The sequence below is a fragment of the Lemur catta genome, chromosome 9, assembly GCF_020740605.2.
Source record: "Lemur catta isolate mLemCat1 chromosome 9, mLemCat1.pri, whole genome shotgun sequence".
In the NCBI taxonomy this organism is placed as follows: Eukaryota; Metazoa; Chordata; class Mammalia; order Primates; family Lemuridae; genus Lemur; species Lemur catta.
The window spans coordinates 14646889-14668882 of record NC_059136.1 but is presented as its reverse complement, the minus strand read 5'-3'; the positions used below and the strand labels follow the sequence as shown (position 1 = coordinate 14668882).

The following is a 21994-nucleotide window of genomic DNA, read 5'->3' as shown; positions in this document are numbered from 1 at the left end:
CTTACGGCTGTGGCATATCTGTGGTCTAGCATATTCATTCTAGAATATGCTGTGGTCTCTAGAAGCGTTTTTCCAAAGAGGGTTTTTTATGTGATTTTGCAGAATTGTGAGGTCATTGAATAGGTGTTGTAGCCTCCTAACGAGGCAGCTTTGGAGGAGCTGTTTCATTCATTTATTCAACACCTGTGAAGAGGCTTCACTGTGATACATTACATGTACAGATGGTCACATAAAAATCTAAATTCCATAGATACTGTAAAAATCTACCTCCACAGGTACCTCGTACATTTATCATAGTTTCCTGGTACATAGTTCTGCTGTTGTTGACAAAATTTTGTCCAAAACATTGGGTACTGTTCTCTAAATAGTAGTTTCCCTACAAGTGGCTGTGTTCAGTGTAGTCATTTAAGTTATGTTGACATAAATGTTTACATGTGTGGAAAGAGGCGTTTGCATGTGGTGTTAAAGCATTGCACTTTTCGGACTAACAATTCCTACCAAAATAAATAGGAAGAAGTGATGTTTGTATGCGCCTGTATAGCAGTGAGCTTCTAAGGGTATGCGCAACAGACAGTGTATCAGTAGTATTGATACTTCAGTCAACACCAGTAAGGCATGTAATTGCCCAGAAATGGGCCCTAACACCGGTTTTAAGAGATGCAGCCAAAACCACAAAGCTGCAGGCCTCTCCCTCTGAGCTTGGCTTCCACTTGGTCGAAACAGCCCCCAATTTGTCCCTACGGGACACAGGCCTGCCTTGTTAGGAAATCAGCAACATTTAGGAGCCCACAATACCTCACATAACTCTGTGTACAGTAACAGAGAGTGGAAATAGGGCTGTAAGCACGAACAACCAGACAAGTTATAAATATAGAATACTCTCTCAATTCCACTTTAGTTAGTCATGGAGGGACAGTGTGAGCTTTATAAACTTATAAGGAATATACAAACAGTTCCAAATTTAAAATAACTTGGAGTAATTTTTAAGTGTGTGAAAAGAATATTTTTTCCACCCTGTCCATTTAAGCATCTGTGACAGGCAGTATTAAGTGATGGGTGTCTTTATGTACTCATGCCTGTTGCTCACAGCACTGGGGAAGAGATGCCAAAGAGTCACCCATTCTGTAGCCATTTCTCTCTTATTTACAAAAGACTCCAAAAATAAAAAAAAGGTGGAGGGAGGGGATGCGAGTTGTGTAAGAGAGACATTCTGTATTTTCGTGTGTGAAGAAACCTGACCCACACTGACCTCAGCACAGGACGCCAAGGCAGGGCGCATCCAGCCTGGACACCACAGTGTTGACTGCCCTTGTCCTTGATTTTTTGTTCCCATTCTAACTTGTCTTTCTTTCCCTAGTTTGCATATAGACTTTGAATATGAGTTTAGAAGAAAGAATTTTGGACAACTTGAAAGTACTGGAATTTTTTTTAAAGAGTATTCTCTGTTTTTTAAAAAATGCAGTGATAGGCCGGGCATGGTGGCTCACGCCTGTAATCCTAGCACTCTGGGAGGTGGAGACAGGAGGATCATTTGAGCTCAGGAGTTCAAGACCAGCCTGAGCAAGAGCGAGACCCCGTCTCTACTAAAAATAGAAAAAAATTAGCTGGGCAGTATGGCGCATCTGTAGTCCCGGCTACTGGGGAGACTGAGGCAGGAGGATCACTTGAGCCCAGGAGTTGGAGGTTGCAGTGAGCTATGATGACACCACTGCACTCTAGCTGGGGTGACAGAGCGAGACTCTGTCTCAGAAAGAAAAAACAAAAACAACAGTGATAGTAAAAGGAATAGAAGGTCAAAGTCTCCCCACTCCCTTCTTAATATTGGACTTTATTCCTTTTCTTTTCCTTTACTGCCATCTAAGGAGACTCCATGATGCAGCATCAAGTTCATTTGCCAGGCATTTCTTTAGAGATTAAGCTCATTTGCATATTTTATTCTCCATCATGGGAGCAGGTAGCATGCTGACTTTGAGCAGAGAAAAGAGACACAGTGGGTGACCATTCTCCTGCAGATTGGATGGTTTATAACTCTTTTTTCCTGGTATCAAAGAATGGCACAGTTTAGCCATTTTGATAGAGTTATCAAGTCCTTCTTTTAGACTAAATGTAGAATGCAAAAAGATTCTGAGGTCTCAAGGGGCCTCTGTCTACTTACCTATGACCCATGTACCTGAAATTTTATTACTGTACATTAATAGAAAGGCTTACAGGGCTAATTTTCCTATGATATAAATCATGAAAGTTAAAATTTACAAATGAAAATAAAAAGGAATGAAGTGCTAATACATGCCACACCTAGGATGAGCCTTAAAAACATGCTAAGTAAAGCCAGGCACAAAAGACTACCTGTTGTCTGATTCCGTTCATATGAAATGTCCACAATAGGCAAATCTACAGAGACAGAAAGTAGATTAGGGGTTCCCTAGGGAAGTGAGATAGGATGGCTAATAGGTATAGGATTTTTCTTTGGGGTGGTGTTTATACAACTCTCTGAATATACTAAAAAGCTATCAGACTATATACTTTAAATGGGTGACTTATATGGTATGTGAATTATATCACAATAAAGCTGTTACAAAAAATATATGAGGGAAGAATAAAAAATCATATAACCCATAGTAACCAAAACTAGCAGCTCAGCCAGGGAAGATTCCTGAGCCACCTTCTTTTCAGCCTTTGGTGTTAATTCTTTGCATTGATGGCTTCTCTTTCTTAGGAAGCTCTTAAAATCCTATTTAATAGTGATGCTATTTATAGCTTTCCTCCTTCTGGTTTCTTGGTTGCCCTTTTTGCTGTGTTTGTTTGTTTTCTTGTTTTCACAATACTCTGCCCAGCATTGCTTGTTGGTTCCTGAGACTTAAATGATCCAATGGGCATTGTCAGTAAGTGATTATTTCTTTTGCTTATTAATTAAATGTTCACAGATACATTCAGCAGCCAAACCTTGTGGCTTGCCTTCTGTTCTAGACAGTGACAATCTACTTGGAGCTTGGATATTTCTGTAAGCCTTGATTATATGCTTGACCAAGGGGAAGGCCTAGAACTGAGTTTTCTCTTCTCCATGACAGAGTTTTCCCTCTTGCTGAGCTATATAAATTGATGAAGAGAATGAACTGTTGCTATCTAATCTCATTAGTAAGACTTGTTTGGGTGGAACCAGCTCTGAGGGTCATTGAGTCTTCCTGGGTCTTGTTGGTCTGGTTTCCTGATAGTTATTTATATATAGTTACGTTTGCCCTATAGAATGTGCCTTAGTAAGGAAGTACCTTCCGTGAGAGGAGCTGCTGCTTTAGTGTTGCAACTTAGCAGTGAACCTTGCTGATAAACCTGACAAGACTCAGCCTTGCAGATTTGTGCTGGAAAAAAATGTCCTTGAGAATTCCATTTGTTTGTAACTCAATAAATAAAGCAAGCTTAGTGGGTACATGTTATCTCCTTAATATCACCTGGATGCTTGACCATTTTCCAGAGTGTCGTGTTTCCTGGGTTTTGTCCTTCAGACTAAGTGGCACACCTTCAGCGGGGAGAAAAGGGTGCTAGGACTTGTGATTTATTTCTTCCTGATGGATGCATGCTTAAAAAGACAAGTAGCATGAGAGGAACTCCCATAGCCCTTTCCTTTTAGACATTAGAGACATGTTAAAACAATGTGTCACCACGGAACGCTGTAGGGTGAGGAGGGTCTGGGTTTGAAGCCCAGGTTTGCAATTTAACAGCTCTATGTCCTTGGACAAGTTATTTAATCTCTCAGTGCCTCCGTTTGAATGAGGATAATGATACTGCCCCCTTGTGATTATTAGGGGGATTAAATCAAGCATACTAATGTATATCTGATGCTTAATGTATTGTAGGCACATGGAAAACACTCTGTGGATATTAACTTTCTATTAATAAAAAAAATTCTGTATTCAAACTCATGATATAAACCACATTCATATAGGGGAAGATTTAAATACTTACCGGGGGAAAAAAGACCTAAGAATTTCAGGTGACTAGAAGCTCGGAATGAGCCAGCTAAGTATGATGCTGTTAGTTATTTTTTAAGATCATACAGAGAGACTCCAAGCAAGCTGCTTTGGGCATGGAAGAGCACTGTGGGTCTTTTAGTTCCGTCCTATTCCACACTGTTCAAACTACTCATGTACTGTTAGGACAAGTTAGGACACGTTAAGGAGTAATGGTGTTCATGTATGTTGTGTGAGCCGGGACTGACTTAGGCATTTGGAGGGAGGCTGTGATCATCATGTCGGAATATTTGAGTCTGAGTATTCAAGACTCTGACCTGCACAAGAAAGCACCCACCTGCCCTGTGTAGCAGACACCTGAGTGATGGCTGAGAATTGTGCCCTATAGGAAAGTACCTTTTTTGTGAGGCTCAGGAGAATCCTGCAAATACATTATTATTGTCACTTAGACTTGCGCTTTGTGTGTCTATTGGGGATGCCTGGGATTCTGTCCTGGGTCCTCTGAGCATCCTCAGACCTCCCCACCACTGCACCCACAGCCCCCCATCTGTCCATCTGCTGACTATACCCCATAACATTTCCAGCTCAGACCACACCTGATCGCATCCATACAACCGCACGCTGGGCATTACTTGGATGTGTACACAAAAACAGCACATCCCAGATTGAGCTGATCTTTCTCTACCCCTCAGAAGTTCTACACACTCTTCCAAATTCTCTGAGATGTATCTTGAATCTACTTGCTTTTACCCATCTGCACTGGTGACCCCTTTATCTGGGCCACTGTCACTAAAATGTACATCTGATCGTGTGACTCTTGCTTAAAATAGTCCCTTTCTGCTTAAGAGTAGTCCAAACTCCTGTTGGTGAGTTAAAAGGCCATTCCAGGCTCTCTCTACCTTGGGCCTCACCATCTTTCCTCCTGTCTCTCCCACCCCTCCATCCCCAGTGCCTCCATCCTTCAGTCCTGCTGAAGTTTGCTTTGTTACGTTTGATTCTCTCAGCCCACACTCCTTGTCAGCTCTGCCAACACCCCCGTGCACCTGCTAGCTCCTACTCATTTTTCAGGCTTCGGCCTGGAAGTCCCTTCCCCTTGCAAGCGGTCCTGATCTGCCCTTTACTTGCTACTGGCTTGCATTCCCACTGCTTGTCCATAGGGTATAGAGCCGAGAGGGCTGGCCCGAGTCCCTGCACCTACCACACCTTCAGGGCTTAGCCTGACTCATAAGGTCAAAAGCAGCCTTTCTCATTCCCTCACCTGAGCTAAATGCTCTCTGGAGGAGAACACCAGCACCCTTGGGTGGACTTCTGGTACAGCTGGGGTGGGGGGCTGCACATCAGTTGACCCAGCTAGAGCCCCTCCCTTGCCCTCTTTTCCTCCTCTTTTTCTTCCCTGCCCCATGGTGTCTGATGAGGTCACTTCCTCTCCTGGCAAGGCAAGAGAATCATGAAATTTCTCTGGACCATATGTCTTCCTGATGCACTTTGGGGGTTAAAATTCACTTTCCTAAAGTTAGTAGCCATTGATCTTTATGCATAGGATACATGTCTATTAGGAAAGATGTCCCTCTTTTTATATGGAGCAGTGGTGTGTCACTTAGAGCAACCTAGAAATAGCTAAAATGTCTCTAAACTACTCTGTATTTCGATTCAGAAGCTTTACCTTATTTGAACATCCAGGGACTAGTTCTATCCTTTAGAAATTATTTGGGGTAAAATTGTTTGCGTTGTAAAATATTGTGTGGCCAAGTGGCCCTTCTTTCATTATTTTGTTCCTTGAGAAGAGGTCGAGTCTTCCATCTTTTTTTCTAGCTGAGCACTTTATTATCATAGGCTTTTAAAAATGGTTTCTCTGAGCTAAAGATTGTTACTTTCTGGTAAAAACAAAAACAAGTGGTTTTTCTAAAAAAAAAAAAAAACAAAACTAGAATGATTTTAATAAATACAAGGACTCAGGGGAGGGAGAGAGTTAAAGGCTAATGTGTATGACTTTCTTCCTCTCCCCCAAAAATGAAGAGAATGAGCTTTTAAACGCAGTGCCTCATTTTTATGTGATTGTGACCCTGAACCAATCCTTTTAGTGGTCAATGTGGGACATGTTGTTAGCTTTTCCAACAATTTAGATAGGCTTTTGTTTTCATCGTTGGTCATTGTAAGAATTCCAAGGAAGAGAAAGATCTCATGGGCAAAATCAATTTGCTTTTTCCTGCGTATATTTGTAAGTTTATAGCAGCTTCCATTTTCCTCTTATTTTTAAAAGTTAAAATGTCTTTAATCACACTGGATGTGCTGCTTATTTGTGGAAGCCAGGGAAGAGGTTCCTTTCCTTTCCCCCATAGCACCGTAATGGGAAATTTGGTTACCGCACTAAATTTTTAGTTTTGGCGCTCCCATGGAGCAGCCATCTATCTGCTGGCAAGACACACTGCCCGGGCTTTTCAAGAAATCCCTTAATAGTCCTGAACACTAATAATATTTATATACATTGAGATGAGACAAAATTTACAGCAGGCTTCTGGGGCTGGCTCCAGGACTCTCTAATCCCAGACTTCCTCGCGTTCTCCTGCCTGCGTCCTCGCAGGTTGTGTTTTGGCGAGGGGAACACTGGCATCCATCCCTGGAATGACACTTATTTATGGAGTTTGTCCTCTAGCAAGCAAGTCACCTCCCCTTTTGACCTTCTCCTCTTCTCCCCATCGTGCCCTGTTTTTATTTCCCCACAGGTATTTAGATACGTGTTTATGCATGGTTTACGTCATTTGACATAAAGAAACCCCTTGGTTTGTGAGCTCTTGAAGGGAGACTGTTCTGTCTATAAAGAAAATGATTTTACCTAGTTGGCTTCACTGAAGTTCCTTCTGAAATAGCTGCCACCACTGAAACAAACCCGACTTCCCCAGCCTGTGTGTTGGTTGTGGCAGGAACTCCTGACCATGTGGTTCCACATAACTCACCCCTTTGGGGAGTTTCAGTGGACCTGTTTCCGGTGGAATGGGAGATGGAAATGCAGAACATGTCTACAGGTACTTTGCCGAGTAATTTTTTTTTTCTTTCTCATTCTGGAAAAGCCTGACATTGACATTTAGGAATAACTGATTACAGGCAAGTACTGGGGGACATTTTTCTGTTCTTTTAAGTGCTCTGCAGTTTTTACTGCTGCATTAATGGCTATTTGATCTTGTTGTCTATTACTCCTCATTGTTTATAGCAGTTTCTTTAAATTTTAAGTGAGGAAAGGGGGTTTCTGCGGGTAGATATTGGTCCCAGTTAGTCTCTGATGATGATAATAGGAGCCTTAATCAGTTTTCCCTTCATCCTGTGACAAAGTGTGCTGGTGGCAGTGGCTGAAGAGCAGCCTCCAGGGACGTTAGTGTTCCCAGTGCAGTGAGGTGTACACTTGATACTGTTGGTACGTGTGACGAGATAGGCTGTGAGCATCATTTCTGTAGCCACTTTTATTGAACCCCACGGACCCATTGTATCACATGAACTTTGTAGGAACCACATAACAAGGCTGCAAGTCTCCTCTCTTCTAGCCTGATCCCTCTCTTTTTTCAGCTCTGCCCTCTCCAATCATCATACCCACTGCACTGAGGCAAGATGACTCTTCTACTACTTTTTTTTTTTTTTTTAAGACAGGGTCTTATTCTGTTTCCTGGGCTGGAGTGCAGTGGCCTCATCATAGTTCACTGCAATCTATAACTCCTAGGCCCAAGTGATCCTCCTTCCTCAGCCTCCTGAGTAGCTGGGACTACAGGCATACATTACCATGCCAGGCTAATTTGTAAAATTCTTTGTAGAGTTGGGATCTCACTATGTTGTCCAGGCTGGTCTCAAACTTCTTGGCTCAAATGATCCTCCCACCTCAGCGTCCCAAAGTGCTGGGATTAGAGGTGTGAGCCACTGTGCCCAGCCCCAATTTTCAATGTTTCTTTATGTCTTGAACCTTGAAGTGACCTCCATAATGGATATATTTGAAATTAAACAATCATCTAAGCTATTTGATTGTTAGGTATCTTTAAGTGGGTGATTTGATGGTTGAGTGAGTGTGTGTTTACTGCAGCTATCTAGGCTTATAAATTCAAGTTCATATTATCCTCTTCATGATAATCACCTTGGTAGACAGGATATGTATCCCAACATGTTAGGTGCTCCTACAACATATACTTTTTTGGTGTGATCAGAAATAGTTAACTGCTTGTTATTTGTTGGGTAGATTAGTTTTTGGAAATAGCCAGAAGTCATTGAGAGCCATTCCTGGTGAACAAAATGACACAAACCAACAGAAATGGTTTTCTTCTTCACTTACAGATAGCTCAGCTCCGAAGGTATGTCTCAGTTGGGATTAGTTCAGTTGCATATAACAAATAATCACTTAAACAAGATAAAAGTTTGTTTCTCCCCCGTCTAAAGAAATCTGGAGGTAAGCAGTCCAGGGTTAGCCTAATGGCCCCATAGCCATGAGGGACCAAGTTCCTTTTATCTTGCTCCCCACCATTCTTATGTTTCACCTCATGGCCCAGGCTTGCTGCTTGAGCTCCATGCATTACTCCTGCATTCTAGCCAGCGAGGAGAAGGATGAGCATACCCTCTCTGTTCTAATGAGTCTTCCAGAAAGTTCCAGTCAAAAAGTTTGCTTGTGACCAGAACTTAAGTCATATGGCCCCTTCTAGCTACAGGGAAGGCTAGGAGATGTAGTCTCCAGTTAGATGGCAATATTCCTAACTAAAAATTACCAAAAAGGATACAAAGAGTAAATAATGGAAGGGAAACTTTTGTCTCTGCCAAAGGATCATTTCAAAAAGAAAGTTGCAAAATTGTTTTGTTTGACATATCAAGAGAATTAGTCTATTTTCTACAGAGGTGACGCTATTCATGTGAATGTCCAAGTTCGGATATCTGTTTTTAAATTCACCTGTTTGCAGTGAAATAGGAACTCTTGGGCACAACTATAGTGGGTGTGTAAATTGGTGCAAACTTTCCGGAGAACAGCTTGACCCAGCAAGGTTAATTCTGGAAATTGATCCTAATGAAATATTAAGGATACTCAGAAGATTGCAGTGCTGATTATAATAATAAAAAGTTGGGCATACAGAAAATGTCTAATAGTAGGAGACAGGTGTAACTTATAATATACTGTACAATGGGATGTAATACTGCTGTTAAATAATTATGTAATTCACAATATATTGTGTTAAAAATGTTTTCCAGAATGGCCTGGTCCTTTTTTATAGGTATTTGTATTTATGTGTCCATGTACAGGCATAAAAAAGGATCTGGGAGAGTCTGCATGAAGGTATTAATAAAGGGGTCATTTGTGAGTAGGTGAACGTGCATGTTCTGGATATTCTCTTTTTGTTTGTCATCTCTGATTTTTTGATTATACATTTTTATTATAAAGAAAAAATTATAGAATCTTCACTCAACATTGCCAGAGTCAAAATGATACATATTTAAATAATTTTAATAATTTAATATAGTATGTCAGAGTCAAAAATATACATATTTAAATAATTTTATATTTTTTTCCAACTCAAAAAGTAGGAAATGTGTAATGTAAATCAGATTTCATATTTTGGTGATTTATACTCAATTTATAAGTAAGACTAATGGCCCATAGAGTGTGATCATGACAACAGTGTTATGGAAATAAATACCAGTTCATCTATTTGAGATGTGCACTGTGGATCTGTGGTTATTAAACACTGATTTCACTTAACTTTAGCATGGAGGGGTTTAGAGGAGATGGTTTCTAATATCTCGAGGTCCCCTGGGCTCAGAGACACTGCTCACCCACCTCCCAAGTTCCTGGACTTGAGAATGACCACCAGACATGTTGACTTCTGCATGAACTAACAAAGTTAGGCTGTGCGAAGAAGTTATCATCACTTGTCTTTCATATGATACAAGCAGACACAAATATTTCTAAAGCCATTTTGTAAACCTAAATGGTATCATCTTTACTACACAGGTTTAATCATTTTCAAAATAAACAAGCATTTCTGCACACTGAAGCTTTTAAGGAGTTTTGAGGAAGGAACATATTTGAAATGCAGATGAGCAGAGCATAATGCCCTTTTTTTTTAATTTATATATTTTTTGAGACTGGGTCTTACTCTGTCACCTGGGCTAGAGTACAGTGGTGTCATCATAGCTCATTACAACCTCAAACTCCTGGGCTTGAGCTGTCCTCCTGCCTCAGCCTCCTGAGTAGCTGGGACTACAGGCACACGCCACCACGACCTGCTAATTTTTCTATTTTTTTGTAGAGATGGGATCTTGCTCTTAGTTAGACTGGTCTCAAACTCCTGACCTCAAGCAATCCTCCCACTTGGACCTTCCAAAGTGCTAGGATTACAGGCGTGAGCCACTGCACCTGGCCTCCTAATGCCTTTTAAAGTACTAATAAACCTTATTATTCATGTAGGGCTTCCACACGGTCACTTGCACCTCAGGTAACCTTCTAATGTGGGCATTATCACCCTCATTTTACAGATGAGAAAAGAGAGGATCAAGGTCACAGAAAGAAGCGAATGACTTGTCCCAGAACAAGCAAGGACTACATACGAGAGACTGCACTTTAAACCCGTCTACTCTCTGCAGATCTAATGTGGGGTGTGAAAGGCAGTCTTAGTAATAACGTAACAGAGGAAAATAAACTATCAAACAGAAGAGTAAGAGAAATAAACTCACAGCACATAATTGCCCCTGGCAGGGGGACCTCACAACTACCCCCTTTGTTTTGTTTAATTTAACACCTGTGGTCTAACTCGAAGGGATGGGAGCTGCCCACGCCAGCTCTCTGCCTCAGTTCCTGCAAGAAACACATTTCAAGGACTCAAGATAAGCTGGCTTCACAGAGACAAGGAAAAAGAAAAAACAAACACCGCAGCTCCACAGCTGCTCCTGTGAACAGTCTGCTAAAGCAGAGGGGAAGAAAGCCATCCTTACCCTTGAATGCTTTTCCTCAGCTGCCTGGCATTTTCACCCCTTTCTCCGTGTGCCATGGCCACTCCCTCCTCCCTCTCTCTCTGATAAACTTTGCACTTCTTTCTAATCTAAACTCTGAGAATTCTTTCTCCAACCACCACGAGCATCTAGTAAGTTTCCACCTTTTCAGGGTGAAAGAACAGTGATTGTGGAGGGAGGGGGGTCTCGTGGAGGGTTTTGCTTTGCCCCCCAGGGATGGACCTAGGGGTGGCGGTGGTGGTAGCAGGAATGACCCAGAAGGTTGCCGGCCAGGTCCGGAGAAAGCCGTGCACCCCTCGCGCAGCCTCACCGCCCTCTCCCCTCTGTCCCCACAGTGTGCCCGAGCGCGTGCGGGAAGCGGGCGTGCACCGAGAACAGCGAGTGCTGCCACCCCGAGTGCCTGGGCAGCTGCAGCGCGCCCGACAACGCCACGGCCTGCGTGGCCTGCCGCCACTACTACTACGCCGGCGTCTGCGTGCCCGCCTGCCCGCCCGGCACCTACAGGTTCGAGGGCTGGCGCTGCGTGGACCGCGACTTCTGCGCCAACATCCCCAGCGCCGAGAGCAGCGACTCCGAGGGCTTCGTGATCCACGACGGCGAGTGCATGCAGGAGTGCCCCTCGGGCTTCATCCGCAATGGCACGCAGAGGTCAGTGGCGCTCACGTGCTCCCCAGGGAACGGAAAGGGGGGGAGACCGTCAGTTGTTCCATCCGGGTGGGGCCGTCCGAGGTTAACTGAGATGATGGGTCCATCGGAGAGGACTGGTCTTTTAAATTTTTGATGAGATCTAGGAGCAATTGGCACGGTACCCCCCCCCCCCCAGTTTGCTTTATGTTTTATTACTAAAGTGTCCCACCTGGCCATTTAAAATCAAGTACCCGGCTTGCTGGCTCAGGTACCCAGAGATCATGATCTCTCCGTTCACTTGCTGAGCTGCCCTAAAGGTGGGAGGGGGACTGTAGTTTTAGATTTTCCACACCCGGGTGTTGCTAGCCTGGTGAAGTCTTTGGAAGTGCAAGAAGGAAGACAAAACAAGCCCCCACCACCTTCCTAGGAGCCAGCAGGCAGACCCCAAACACCCCTGAGTGCCACTGCAGGCCCCGTGCCCGAACTAGCAGCAGGTGAGAGTGAGTGCTGTTTTCCATCAGCACCTTCCTCTCCCCTTTTCACCTCAACCCTCCCTTGGGATTCTTTCTGTCCCTCACTTTCCTTCCTGAACTTTGAGGCTTCGCTTGGGAAGCAAAGTTGTTCCTTATAACAAATGTTGTTCTTTATAACAAACTCTTGTGGGTGCGGACTGGACCTCTGTAGATTGGGCATTGGTTTATGTTTTTGAAAATTAGATGCCTAACATTGTTACAAAATGTAGGGGTGTAACTGTGGAAGCAAAAGAATATTGTAGGTTTGGGATTGCTATTTCCTCTCCTGGAGCAAGACAAAGAACTTTTAGGAAAGTTCTATCATCATGGGCCAAATGCCTCCTTCATGGTTAGCACCAGGGGACCTGTACATTTCTGGGTTTTTCAAAATAAAACTATTCTACAAATATAAAATACCATTAGAAAAGTAAACATCAATTTTGAATATAATTTTTGTTGCAGTTCATTTCTGTAAGCTACATCAAGCAAATGTTCATAAAAGAGGTTCTTTTTCTGGTGTAATATTTAAAGATGTTGCTCCTACTATAACCTTACTGTCAAATCAAAAGTAAAACTCATTCTTTTATACATGTAGAGCAAGTTTCTGCCTCCTATAATTTCTATAACCATTACAATAGTAAAAAGAAAAATATTACTCAAAAATTTAAAAATTATAAATGGGTTGAGGACTCCAATGAGCCATAAAGTATTCATATTCCACCCAAAATAAGTCTACCACATCTTACATTTTATTGGCAGCCTTAGTATGTAAAAGGGTTTTTACCAGTACACATCTTGGGCCCAGGGGCAGTGCCTGGAAGCAAGTTGAGGCTCAGCCACGATTCAGACATCACCTTCCTTCTGGGGGTGCAAGCAAGGAAAGGGTAGCTTGTCCACAAACTCAGTGTGATATCATCTTTGTCATGTGAAATGTGAGGAATCTTAATCTATAAACATGCAATCAGAACACTTCCTTAAAACATTCTTTAAGTGCTAGATGATTCCCAGACAATTTAACAGAGGTGTTTTGTTCAAATTTTTCTGTTTGAATAAAATATGGTAAGCAATTAAACATGCACTTATGTTACAAACCAGCAGTTGCATCCCTGAACATTTATCTCAGAGAGATGAAAACTTACATCCACACAAAAATATGTACAACATTGTTCATGGCAGTTTTATTGGTAAAAGCCCCAAACTGGAAACAACTCATACATCCTGTAATAGGTAATTGGTTAAACAAACTGTGGTACATTCATCCCCCATGGACTATTACACAGCAATGAAAAGGCACAAACCATTGAAATACACAACAGTTTGAGTGGATCTCCAGAACATTATGCTGTGTGAAAAATGCCAATCTCTAAAGGTCACACGCTGTATAATTCCATTTATATAGCATTCTCAAAATGACAAAATTGTGGAGATGGAGAACAGATTATTGGTCACGAGGAGTTAGGAATATTAGGGGCTAGAATTGGGGAAAGTGACTATGAACTGGTAGCACCAGGGAGATCTTGGTGGTGATGAAATCATTCTGTATCTTGATTGCAGTGGTGATTACACAAATCTACACAGTGATAAGGTGCCCCAAAACTACACACACTGTACCAGTGTTAATTTCCTGGTTTTGATATTGCATTTTTATGTAAGACGTAGAAACCATTGGAGGAAATTGGATGAAGGGTACACAGGACCTGTCTGTGCTATCTTTGCACCTTTCTGTGAATCTATAATTATTTCAAAATAATTTTTTTAAAAGGTAGGGTAGAGGATTATATGGTCTGTAGGTAAATTAGAAAAATCAAGATAAAAAAAGTGCTGAAAGGTCACTACACAGGTTAGAAATGAGAGTGCTGAATGTGATGTAGGGGGAGGAAGACTCTCCCCCTCTTTGGGTAGGTCCAGTTCCTATGAGACCCTTTGGAGATCTTGAACCCCGTTCATCCAACATGAAATAAGCAATGCTAGAGAAATTTTGTTTACCCATAATCTTTTAAACAAAATAAAACCCTGCATCTTTGGTCTTAGATATGAAATAATGGTTGGGGGTGGGGGAAAGGGATTTTAATAAAAAGAGCTATAACTTACACTGTTTTTCTTGAATGTTTTTTATTTCATGAAGTTTAAAATGTCATTTAAGAACAACAAGATAAATATAATGGCTCTCTAACTTAACTGTCCTATTACACACACATCCCGTAAGGTTGTACCATTTATGTTGTTTGGAAATCAACCCAACTTTCTGACCTTTGTTCTGTATACAGTTACAGATCCCCAGGGTTCAGCTGGTAGATTAGCATTTTGTCTATTTCCTAAGTAATGGTAGATAAGCAGGAAAAGTGCGGGTCTTACTCATCCCTGACTTCTTGGTGGTTTGTGGCACATTCAGGATAGTATTTGAAATAGGAGCTCATGACAAAGTAATGGAAATTCCTTTTATTGTATGTGCAGTGCAAACAACATTTGGATCAATTTACAAGTTTCTGCAAAACACTCTCAAGAAATAATTTCATTTGTGCTTTAGCAAGAAAATGACAGATCTGTGTGCTATATCACATCACATGCCTTTTGGAATCCCTCACTGGGCTCTGCTGAGACACTGACTGCAGGAGTTGGACTCCGGTTAGTGGCAGAGACACTGCAGTCCCTTTGCTGTCCCCGTCGACTCTCTCAGCTACTCCAGGAGTACAGGCAAGGGCCACAACATCGGAGAGCAGGACTGTTCTCCCTTGTAGCCCCCAGAGCTTTCTTTCTGTGGTGCTGTCTCTCCCACATGGAGCCAGCTGGGTCACCAGTCAATAGCATATGATATGCACGTGCCTCAAGGATGTGTCATGTGTATAGTCTGGAAACGAGCAGCATGCTTTTCCTTTGCAGGCACTTTCTCCTTGTAGCTGCAATTTGAGTGGCTTATCCTGGGTGGGCTTGGTGATGAGATACCATGTGACCACTTGAACGCTTCAAAATATTTGCATTTTTTAATGCGTGCTGTAATATTAATAACTAAAAAGCATATCCTTATAGTTTTTTAATGCAAGGAGACAGACTCAATTCTCTGTTTTTGACTGGTTAATCTTTATCTTTAACAGCATGTACTGCATCCCTTGTGAAGGTCCTTGCCCCAAGGTCTGTGAGGAAGAAAAAAAAACAAAAACCATTGATTCTGTTACTTCTGCTCAAATGCTCCAAGGATGCACCATCTTCAAGGGCAATTTGCTCATTAATATCCGACGAGGCAGTAAGTATTCCATCCCACTGGAAGAATGGCTAGATCTCTTGGTTTTCTTTTGTTGATGCTTTTTGTGCTACTGTCCCTGAATCACCACTGAAGTATGGGCTTAGAAAAACAACATGGTGCGTAAGCCTCACGCATGACGTCGCTCCTTTGAGTTTCCCTCAAAGATAAAAAACAGATTTAAAGGCAATCTGCTTTTTAGCCGTTGGCACATCATTTATTCCTATAAAGAGGGTCATCATTCTTCGTTTTTCTATTAGTCATATCTCGCACAGAAGAGACAAGTCCCGACAAACAAACCCCAGCAGAGGCCCTTGGATCAGAGGTGTGACTCAGCAGACTCCAGCTGCAGCCACATCCGCACATCTTTAACTCTCAAAAGTTCGGTTACTTGGATTTATTGAGGAGACTGAGCAAAGGGAAGAACTTAATGATAGCTATCACATTAAAATTATACTAAGTTCAAAAGAGTAGTAGATCCCCAAATTTACTTCTGAGAGCCAGAAAGATACAAGTGTGCACCATCGTGTATGTAAAACTGTAGTCTCAGCCCTGTAGAATCACCTTTAGTTGCACTTTTATGACATTCCTGGCAAGTAGCTTCTAAGTTGCATTTGTGCCAAGCACTTTCCACTGACTTAGTCTATGATCTTGTCACTTCTGATCTTTAATGGACAAGGGCTTCTAGTAATGGTGCCTTAAATTCTTTACCACAGGGACCGCTTGGCCAGTGGACTGATAGTTTGATAAGCTAGAATACAGTAAAAGACCCTGATGTTGAAAGAAATTTTTTTTTGTAAGTTTTTTTGCAAAGAAGTCTTTTCTTTTTTTTTTTACAGTTTGAGGAAGAAAAATGACCAATGTGTTTATTTTGTGAATTTACTTTTTCTTAATATTTGATAAATGAGTAAACTATATTCTTATGGTTTAGAAATAACAGAAACAAGTTTTTGCTTTGTTCTTTTGAATTTTTTTATATTCCCTTGTTTTTCTACAGTGCACCCCAACTCCTACCCCTCCAAAGCAGGGTAACTCTGTTCCCCACAGCAAGAACTCCCTGACCCTCATGGTACTTCCAAAGTTTCATTCTTTCTTACTCTACCTGCATTTATTCATTTACTTTTGATTTACTTATCCTTAGAACGTATATTTTAAGTGCCTAAACCTTCTTTTTTTTAATCTTCCTATCCTGAAGAAAAAAAAACAGGATCCATGAATTAAATCCACAGAGAAATCATTTGGGAAGGAATTGGTTCATATTCATGTATGATGATGAAATGTACCTTCCAGTTTATGTCCAGTGCAGGAGAATAGTTGTATTTAGGAAGATGGGACATCTCATTGGAAAGGAGATTTCCCAGTCTGAACTAAGAGACATACTTCCTGTCCCACATTTAAAATTTAGGATCGCATCCTTAAAACTCAACTGCAAGGAAACTCTTGTCTTCTCAACTTGTATTTCCCCTTGATTTCTCTTGGAAAGCCATTAAACTGTGAATTAAATGTCAGGCCTTATCCTTCAGGAAAGTACCCCTAGTCTTTTATTTTTATCAATTCAAAGCAAATAGAACCTTTTATTAAATAAGTCTTCATAAATCATGCACAGTAAAATCCCATTAATTGAACCACACCCAAGTAATTATAGTCTTTATTATAATTTTGGCATAAGTTGAACTGAAGTTTGTTTTTTATTTGCTATGAGAAAAAGGTAGGCTAAACAAGATGAAAGGAAATTCATGGTTTATATATCATGGTTTGTTTTTTTTTTTTACATCTGTATTATCAACTAGTTTTTCCAAGTATTTTCTAATTACAAAAGCAATACATGAGCATTATGGAAAACTTAGAAATTCGGAAATGACTTTATTAAAATTACCTGCAGACAGCTACTGTTAACTTTTGGTATGTTTTCTTCCAGTCTTAGTAGGATGAAACCTTTAAATATAGATCCCTGTATCTTAGGAGTTAGAAACGCAGCAAAGGCAGTTCCTAATGAGACCAAGAAAATGTTGTTTATTTAGTCATGCCCCTGTACTGTGGAGGCAGTACTATCTCTGTCTGTTGACAGAGCAGAGTAAAAGATGTTCCCTAAGTCTGTCAGCTTTAGCTAATTGGCAGTCTGGTATTTATGATTTTACATTCTCTTAATCAGCTTGGGAGCTGCAGTACCCAGCCTCTTAGAAACCTCCCTTCCCCTGCCCAGGAGGCCTCATCCCAGGAGTAGTGTTGAAAGTGAAGGCTGGGGACGGGTGTGTTTGATAAGGGGCGGCTGGTCCCATGCCAGGAGACTGAGCATCTCAGTGGGCACCTGCCATTGAATTGCCCTCCACACAATTTGTAAGAGTCCGAGCATGTCACCTGTATACCATGTGAACACTTAATGACACGGCCCCCTTTTAATGTAGATAACATTGCTTCGGAACTGGAGAACTTCATGGGGCTCATCGAGGTGGTGACGGGCTACGTGAAGATTCGCCATTCCCACGCCTTGGTCTCCTTGTCCTTCCTGAAAAACCTCCGCCTGATCTTAGGAGAGGAGCAGCTAGAAGGGTAAGTGCTTCAGATTTCCTGAGCTGACACTCTCCTGTTACAAAATAAGCAGTGTACTTGTAAAACTCTGTGTTCCTAAGGTAAGAGCCCTTCCTTGTCAAATAGAAGAAAGGAAGAAGCCACGGGATTGCCGGTGCTGCCTGGGTGATGGCCCATCTCCTCGAGTAGGGCCTTGTGTAGAGTCACTATTCTCCATCCTTAAGATGTTGCTGTTTTGGAAAACAGAGATGTTTTCATTCTTACTGGGTATGCCTTGTCGTTCAAGGGTTGCATGTCTGACTGTGGCCAGTGAGACAGCAGACAGGGATGCTCCTGGGGCTCCTTGGGGCCAAGAGTCTGAAGCGCTTCCCTCCTGGTGAAACCCATCATTTACATGACCCCTGTCTGCCTCCGGATACTGCACTCTCCTGCATCCAAACCAGTCCATCTTTTAAAATACTGCAACATACGAGAATTGAAGGAGTGTGGACAGTTTCGTTTTGTTATAAAGAAATCTGGATTCACAAAATTGTTTTTATTGATTAGCTTATAGGATTTGCACTATTGCTAGAATTTTTGCCTTTGCAGGATTATGCTTTGTGATAGGGGTTTTAAAACAGCCGTGGGCTTTGCACTGGAGGATGAAAGCTGGTACGTACTGCATACACAAATTTCTTCCCAGCCGTCAGTCTGTGTGTACCTTTGCATATGTACTTTTCACGTTCTCCCTTTTAAGTTCAGCTCTTTCCTGGCTTTAAGCTAATGCTTTGAAATAAAAGGAGTCATCAATTAAGGAGTGAGTTCCTTCTAAAGAGAATTTGGGAAAATAATTTAGGGGAAAAAAGAGGTGGGCAGGTCATGGGAAAGGTTGTCCTTGCTGATTTATCTGCCCCAACTGGATAAAGTTACCACATAAGGGTTTCTTTACAGCCTCCCTGTTTTTCTCAGACTAACTCTTGGTCAGTCTTAAATTCTTAAAATTCCATCATCTGATATAGCTGAAGAGAGAGGGCAACTCTTCATTCCATCCTTGAAAAGCACACTGTCCTCCCCACTGGGAACACTGATTCTTTAGAAAAACTTCTTGCTAGTTGTAGATCCGGCCCCAGAGCGTCTCAGTCACTTATGTGGCAAGTTCAGGCTCTGCCAATTCAAGGTGATGGTGGTGGTTTATTGTATTAAATTTTAAAATGAATTTTAGGTCAGGTTTTTTCTTTCCCTCTAAGTAGGTTTGAGTTTCTGGAATCCCTGGTATCGGCAAGCCCTTTATCTTTGGCAGATTGGTAGCTGTCAATTTTTTTTTTTTTTTTTGTGCTGCTTAAGATACGCTTTTTTTTAAACCAGGCAAGTGATAGACGTAGAGGTGAAAGCTGAGAGCAGAGTTTAATTAATTTTATTAGGAATTATTACATGATGTGATTACCTTTTCATTGTACATTAACTAAAAGTATTATGCACTTAAAAGTAGCTGAAAATTAAATTCTGATTTTTATGTGCAAGAATATTTATGATGTATTTCTCATTATCTGAAACTCATAAAACCTGAAGTATCAGTGGGATCTTTTTAAGGATGCATATTACTGCTTGATGTCTGGGAAGCGTCCCAGGAAAGCTTCAGCCCCTGCCCTGCTGTTAGCATTTTAGCTGGGAGGGAAGGCCAAATGGGCCTGGGTTTTCCGAGCCTGCTGCTGCCCAATAGCCCTGTAGCTCTGAGGATGCTGGGCTTCCAGTCTTTTATTCCCATGTGCTGCTTCTTGGAAGCTCTCAGTTTAGCTGGGCTATTGAGAATCTTGCACCTTGTGATAGGAGTTGTTTATTCTCACCTGCCTTCCTTACCCAAAAAGGTGTAGCTTGTCCTCACTTATGATGAACTCCCCAAGAACTCTTTTTATTTCAGCTGTGACCAGTAGCAACAACTCAACTCTTTCTTTCTCCTCCTCACACTCGGGGATGGAGTTAGTTTCCACCCCTTCACCTACTCCCTCCAATTCTTCTGCAAGAAGGAAAGAATCAGAGGGAAGGAGGGAAAGATGGGATATGACAAACAGATAAATGTCAACAGCGCAAAGCAGAACTTGCTGAGTGCCACAGGGGAAAGAAAGAAATGTGCCCTGGGCATGACAAAGAGTCAGATATCTAATTGAGAAGATCAGACAGACTTCTGAGAAGAGGTGGCATTTGAGAGAGGCCTTGAAGTGTTTCCAGAAACACCCAGAAAGCAGAGGTTGAAGAAGGAATTCAGAGAAGGGTGGCAGGAGCAAAGACAACGAGTTGGGGCATTCTGGGGCCTGTTGGGCAAATAATGCCAGAGAGGTAGGTGGTATTGATACTACCTAAGATGTTATGATGGGCCCTACCATAGAGGTTATAATTCAGGTAGGCCATGGAACCTATTCAAGGCTTTTCAGTAGAAGAGTGTTAGCAGAGCTGTCTGAAATTTTAATTTCAGTGTGCCTTTGGTTTAACTCAAGATAACTTTTATCTCAGTTTCTCCAACTTTGCCACATGTTAGAATCATCTGGGGGGCTTTTGAGAAGTCCAGATGCCCAACTTGCACTGCACCCCAATTTAGTAGGTGTGTTTGGGGGTAGGATCCAGGCATCAGTGCTTTTCTGAAGACTGCTAGGTAGGCACTTTGAGCACACATCAGAGATTGGAAACCACTGCTTTATCCCTTACTGTGTGCTTATCCCCAAAGTCCTTTGATTTTTTTTTTCCTAAATATTTCCTTGTCACACTGCTGCCTTAAGTTTCCATTTGGTTCTATAGGATGCAAGTTCTGTAGCCTTCTGTTTTTGATGGAGAGCAGAACACTTCAAAGTGCAGAGATTCTTCAACGCTGACAACCTTGGCTTTCCAGTGTCACTGAGATCCTTCTCAGAAAATCTCCTAAGTAGTCCAGAACGGGAAACTCCAGCATGTTACCTAGACTAGAGCTCCTTAGTCCTCACTCAGAGCCTATTTACTTTTATGTCACACTCAGTGTGAGCTGATTTAGTAACCTGATTTCCAGGCTGGTGACAGATACAGGCAGAATCACGTCAGAACGGAGGGCAGGTGATCAATCACTGAAAAACCCAAGACGGCCATGGTTTCCTCCAGTAAACAGCGTTTACAGTGTGTAATGTTATGTAGTTCTACAGTAATAACCTTAGATATTAAGAAAATCAAGGTTCTGCTGTTTACAAAGAAAACAGATTTTCTAATCCACGTGTATGAGATTTCTGTAAAATGACTAATTTTAAGCCCTTACATAAGAGAAAATCATTGTTATCTGGAAAATTCCCTTATTTGGACAACTTTATTTTCTGATGGCATCAGATAACTAAGGAGTTAAAGTTTCAAATTCTTGGGTGCTACCAAGGATTGTTGCCTTGAAAAGAATAAAAACAGATGGAGGGTGTTGGGTTGTAAGAATTGAAATCCGTACATGCGTCTAGGGATCTTTATGCTTTTGTCTCCACCACTTGACTTTGTAACACTTAGAGTTTCATACTACCTTCTTGCAGCTATAAGATGAGGCTACACTTTGACAGTTCCCTGGGACTTTTTAAAAATGTACACTCAACCCTGTGACCCAGCAATTCTAAGATTTGCCCAGCATCTACCCAAGAGAAGTGAAAACATGTCCATGCAAGACTTGCATGTGAATGTTCATAGTAGTATTACTCACAATGGCCCCCTCAAAAAAGGCCCACCCACTGGAAACAATCCAAATATTCACCAACAGATGAATGGATAAACAAAATATGGCACAACGGAACGCTACTCAGCAATAAAAAAGAAGGCAGTATGATGCGTGTCGCAACATGGGTGAACTTCAGAAACATTAGGCTAAGTGAAAAAAAAAAAGCCACATACAAAAGGCTATATATTGTATGGCTCCATTAATGTGTGATTTTCAGAAAAGGCAAAACTACAGAGACAGAAAGCAGATCAGTGATGGCTGCGGGTGAAAGGAGTTGACCACCAACTGGAACAAGGGAACTTTTGGATGACGGAAATGTTCTGAAACTGGGTAGTGGCAATGGTTGGACAGTTGCATAAATTTACAGAAGCTCATGGGACTGTACACTTATCATGGGTAAATTTTTTGGTATGTAACTTATACTTCAGTGAAGCTATTAAAAAAAAAACAGCAAACAAAACAAGAG

General features: G+C 41.6%; 1 protein-coding gene across 2 annotated transcripts in view; it reads left to right on the top strand.

Moving 5' to 3' along the window:
• The window catches only part of IGF1R (insulin like growth factor 1 receptor), a 281778-nt gene that overhangs the window by 210530 nt on the left and 49254 nt on the right, over positions 1-21994 (top strand). For both annotated transcript variants that reach the window (XM_045561532.1, XM_045561533.1), the window contains exons 3-5: positions 11270-11582; positions 15166-15314; positions 17717-17861. In XM_045561532.1, coding sequence (XP_045417488.1) covers positions 11270-11582; positions 15166-15314; positions 17717-17861 — 607 coding nt within the window. The remainder of the gene's footprint in view (positions 1-11269; positions 11583-15165; positions 15315-17716; positions 17862-21994) is intronic.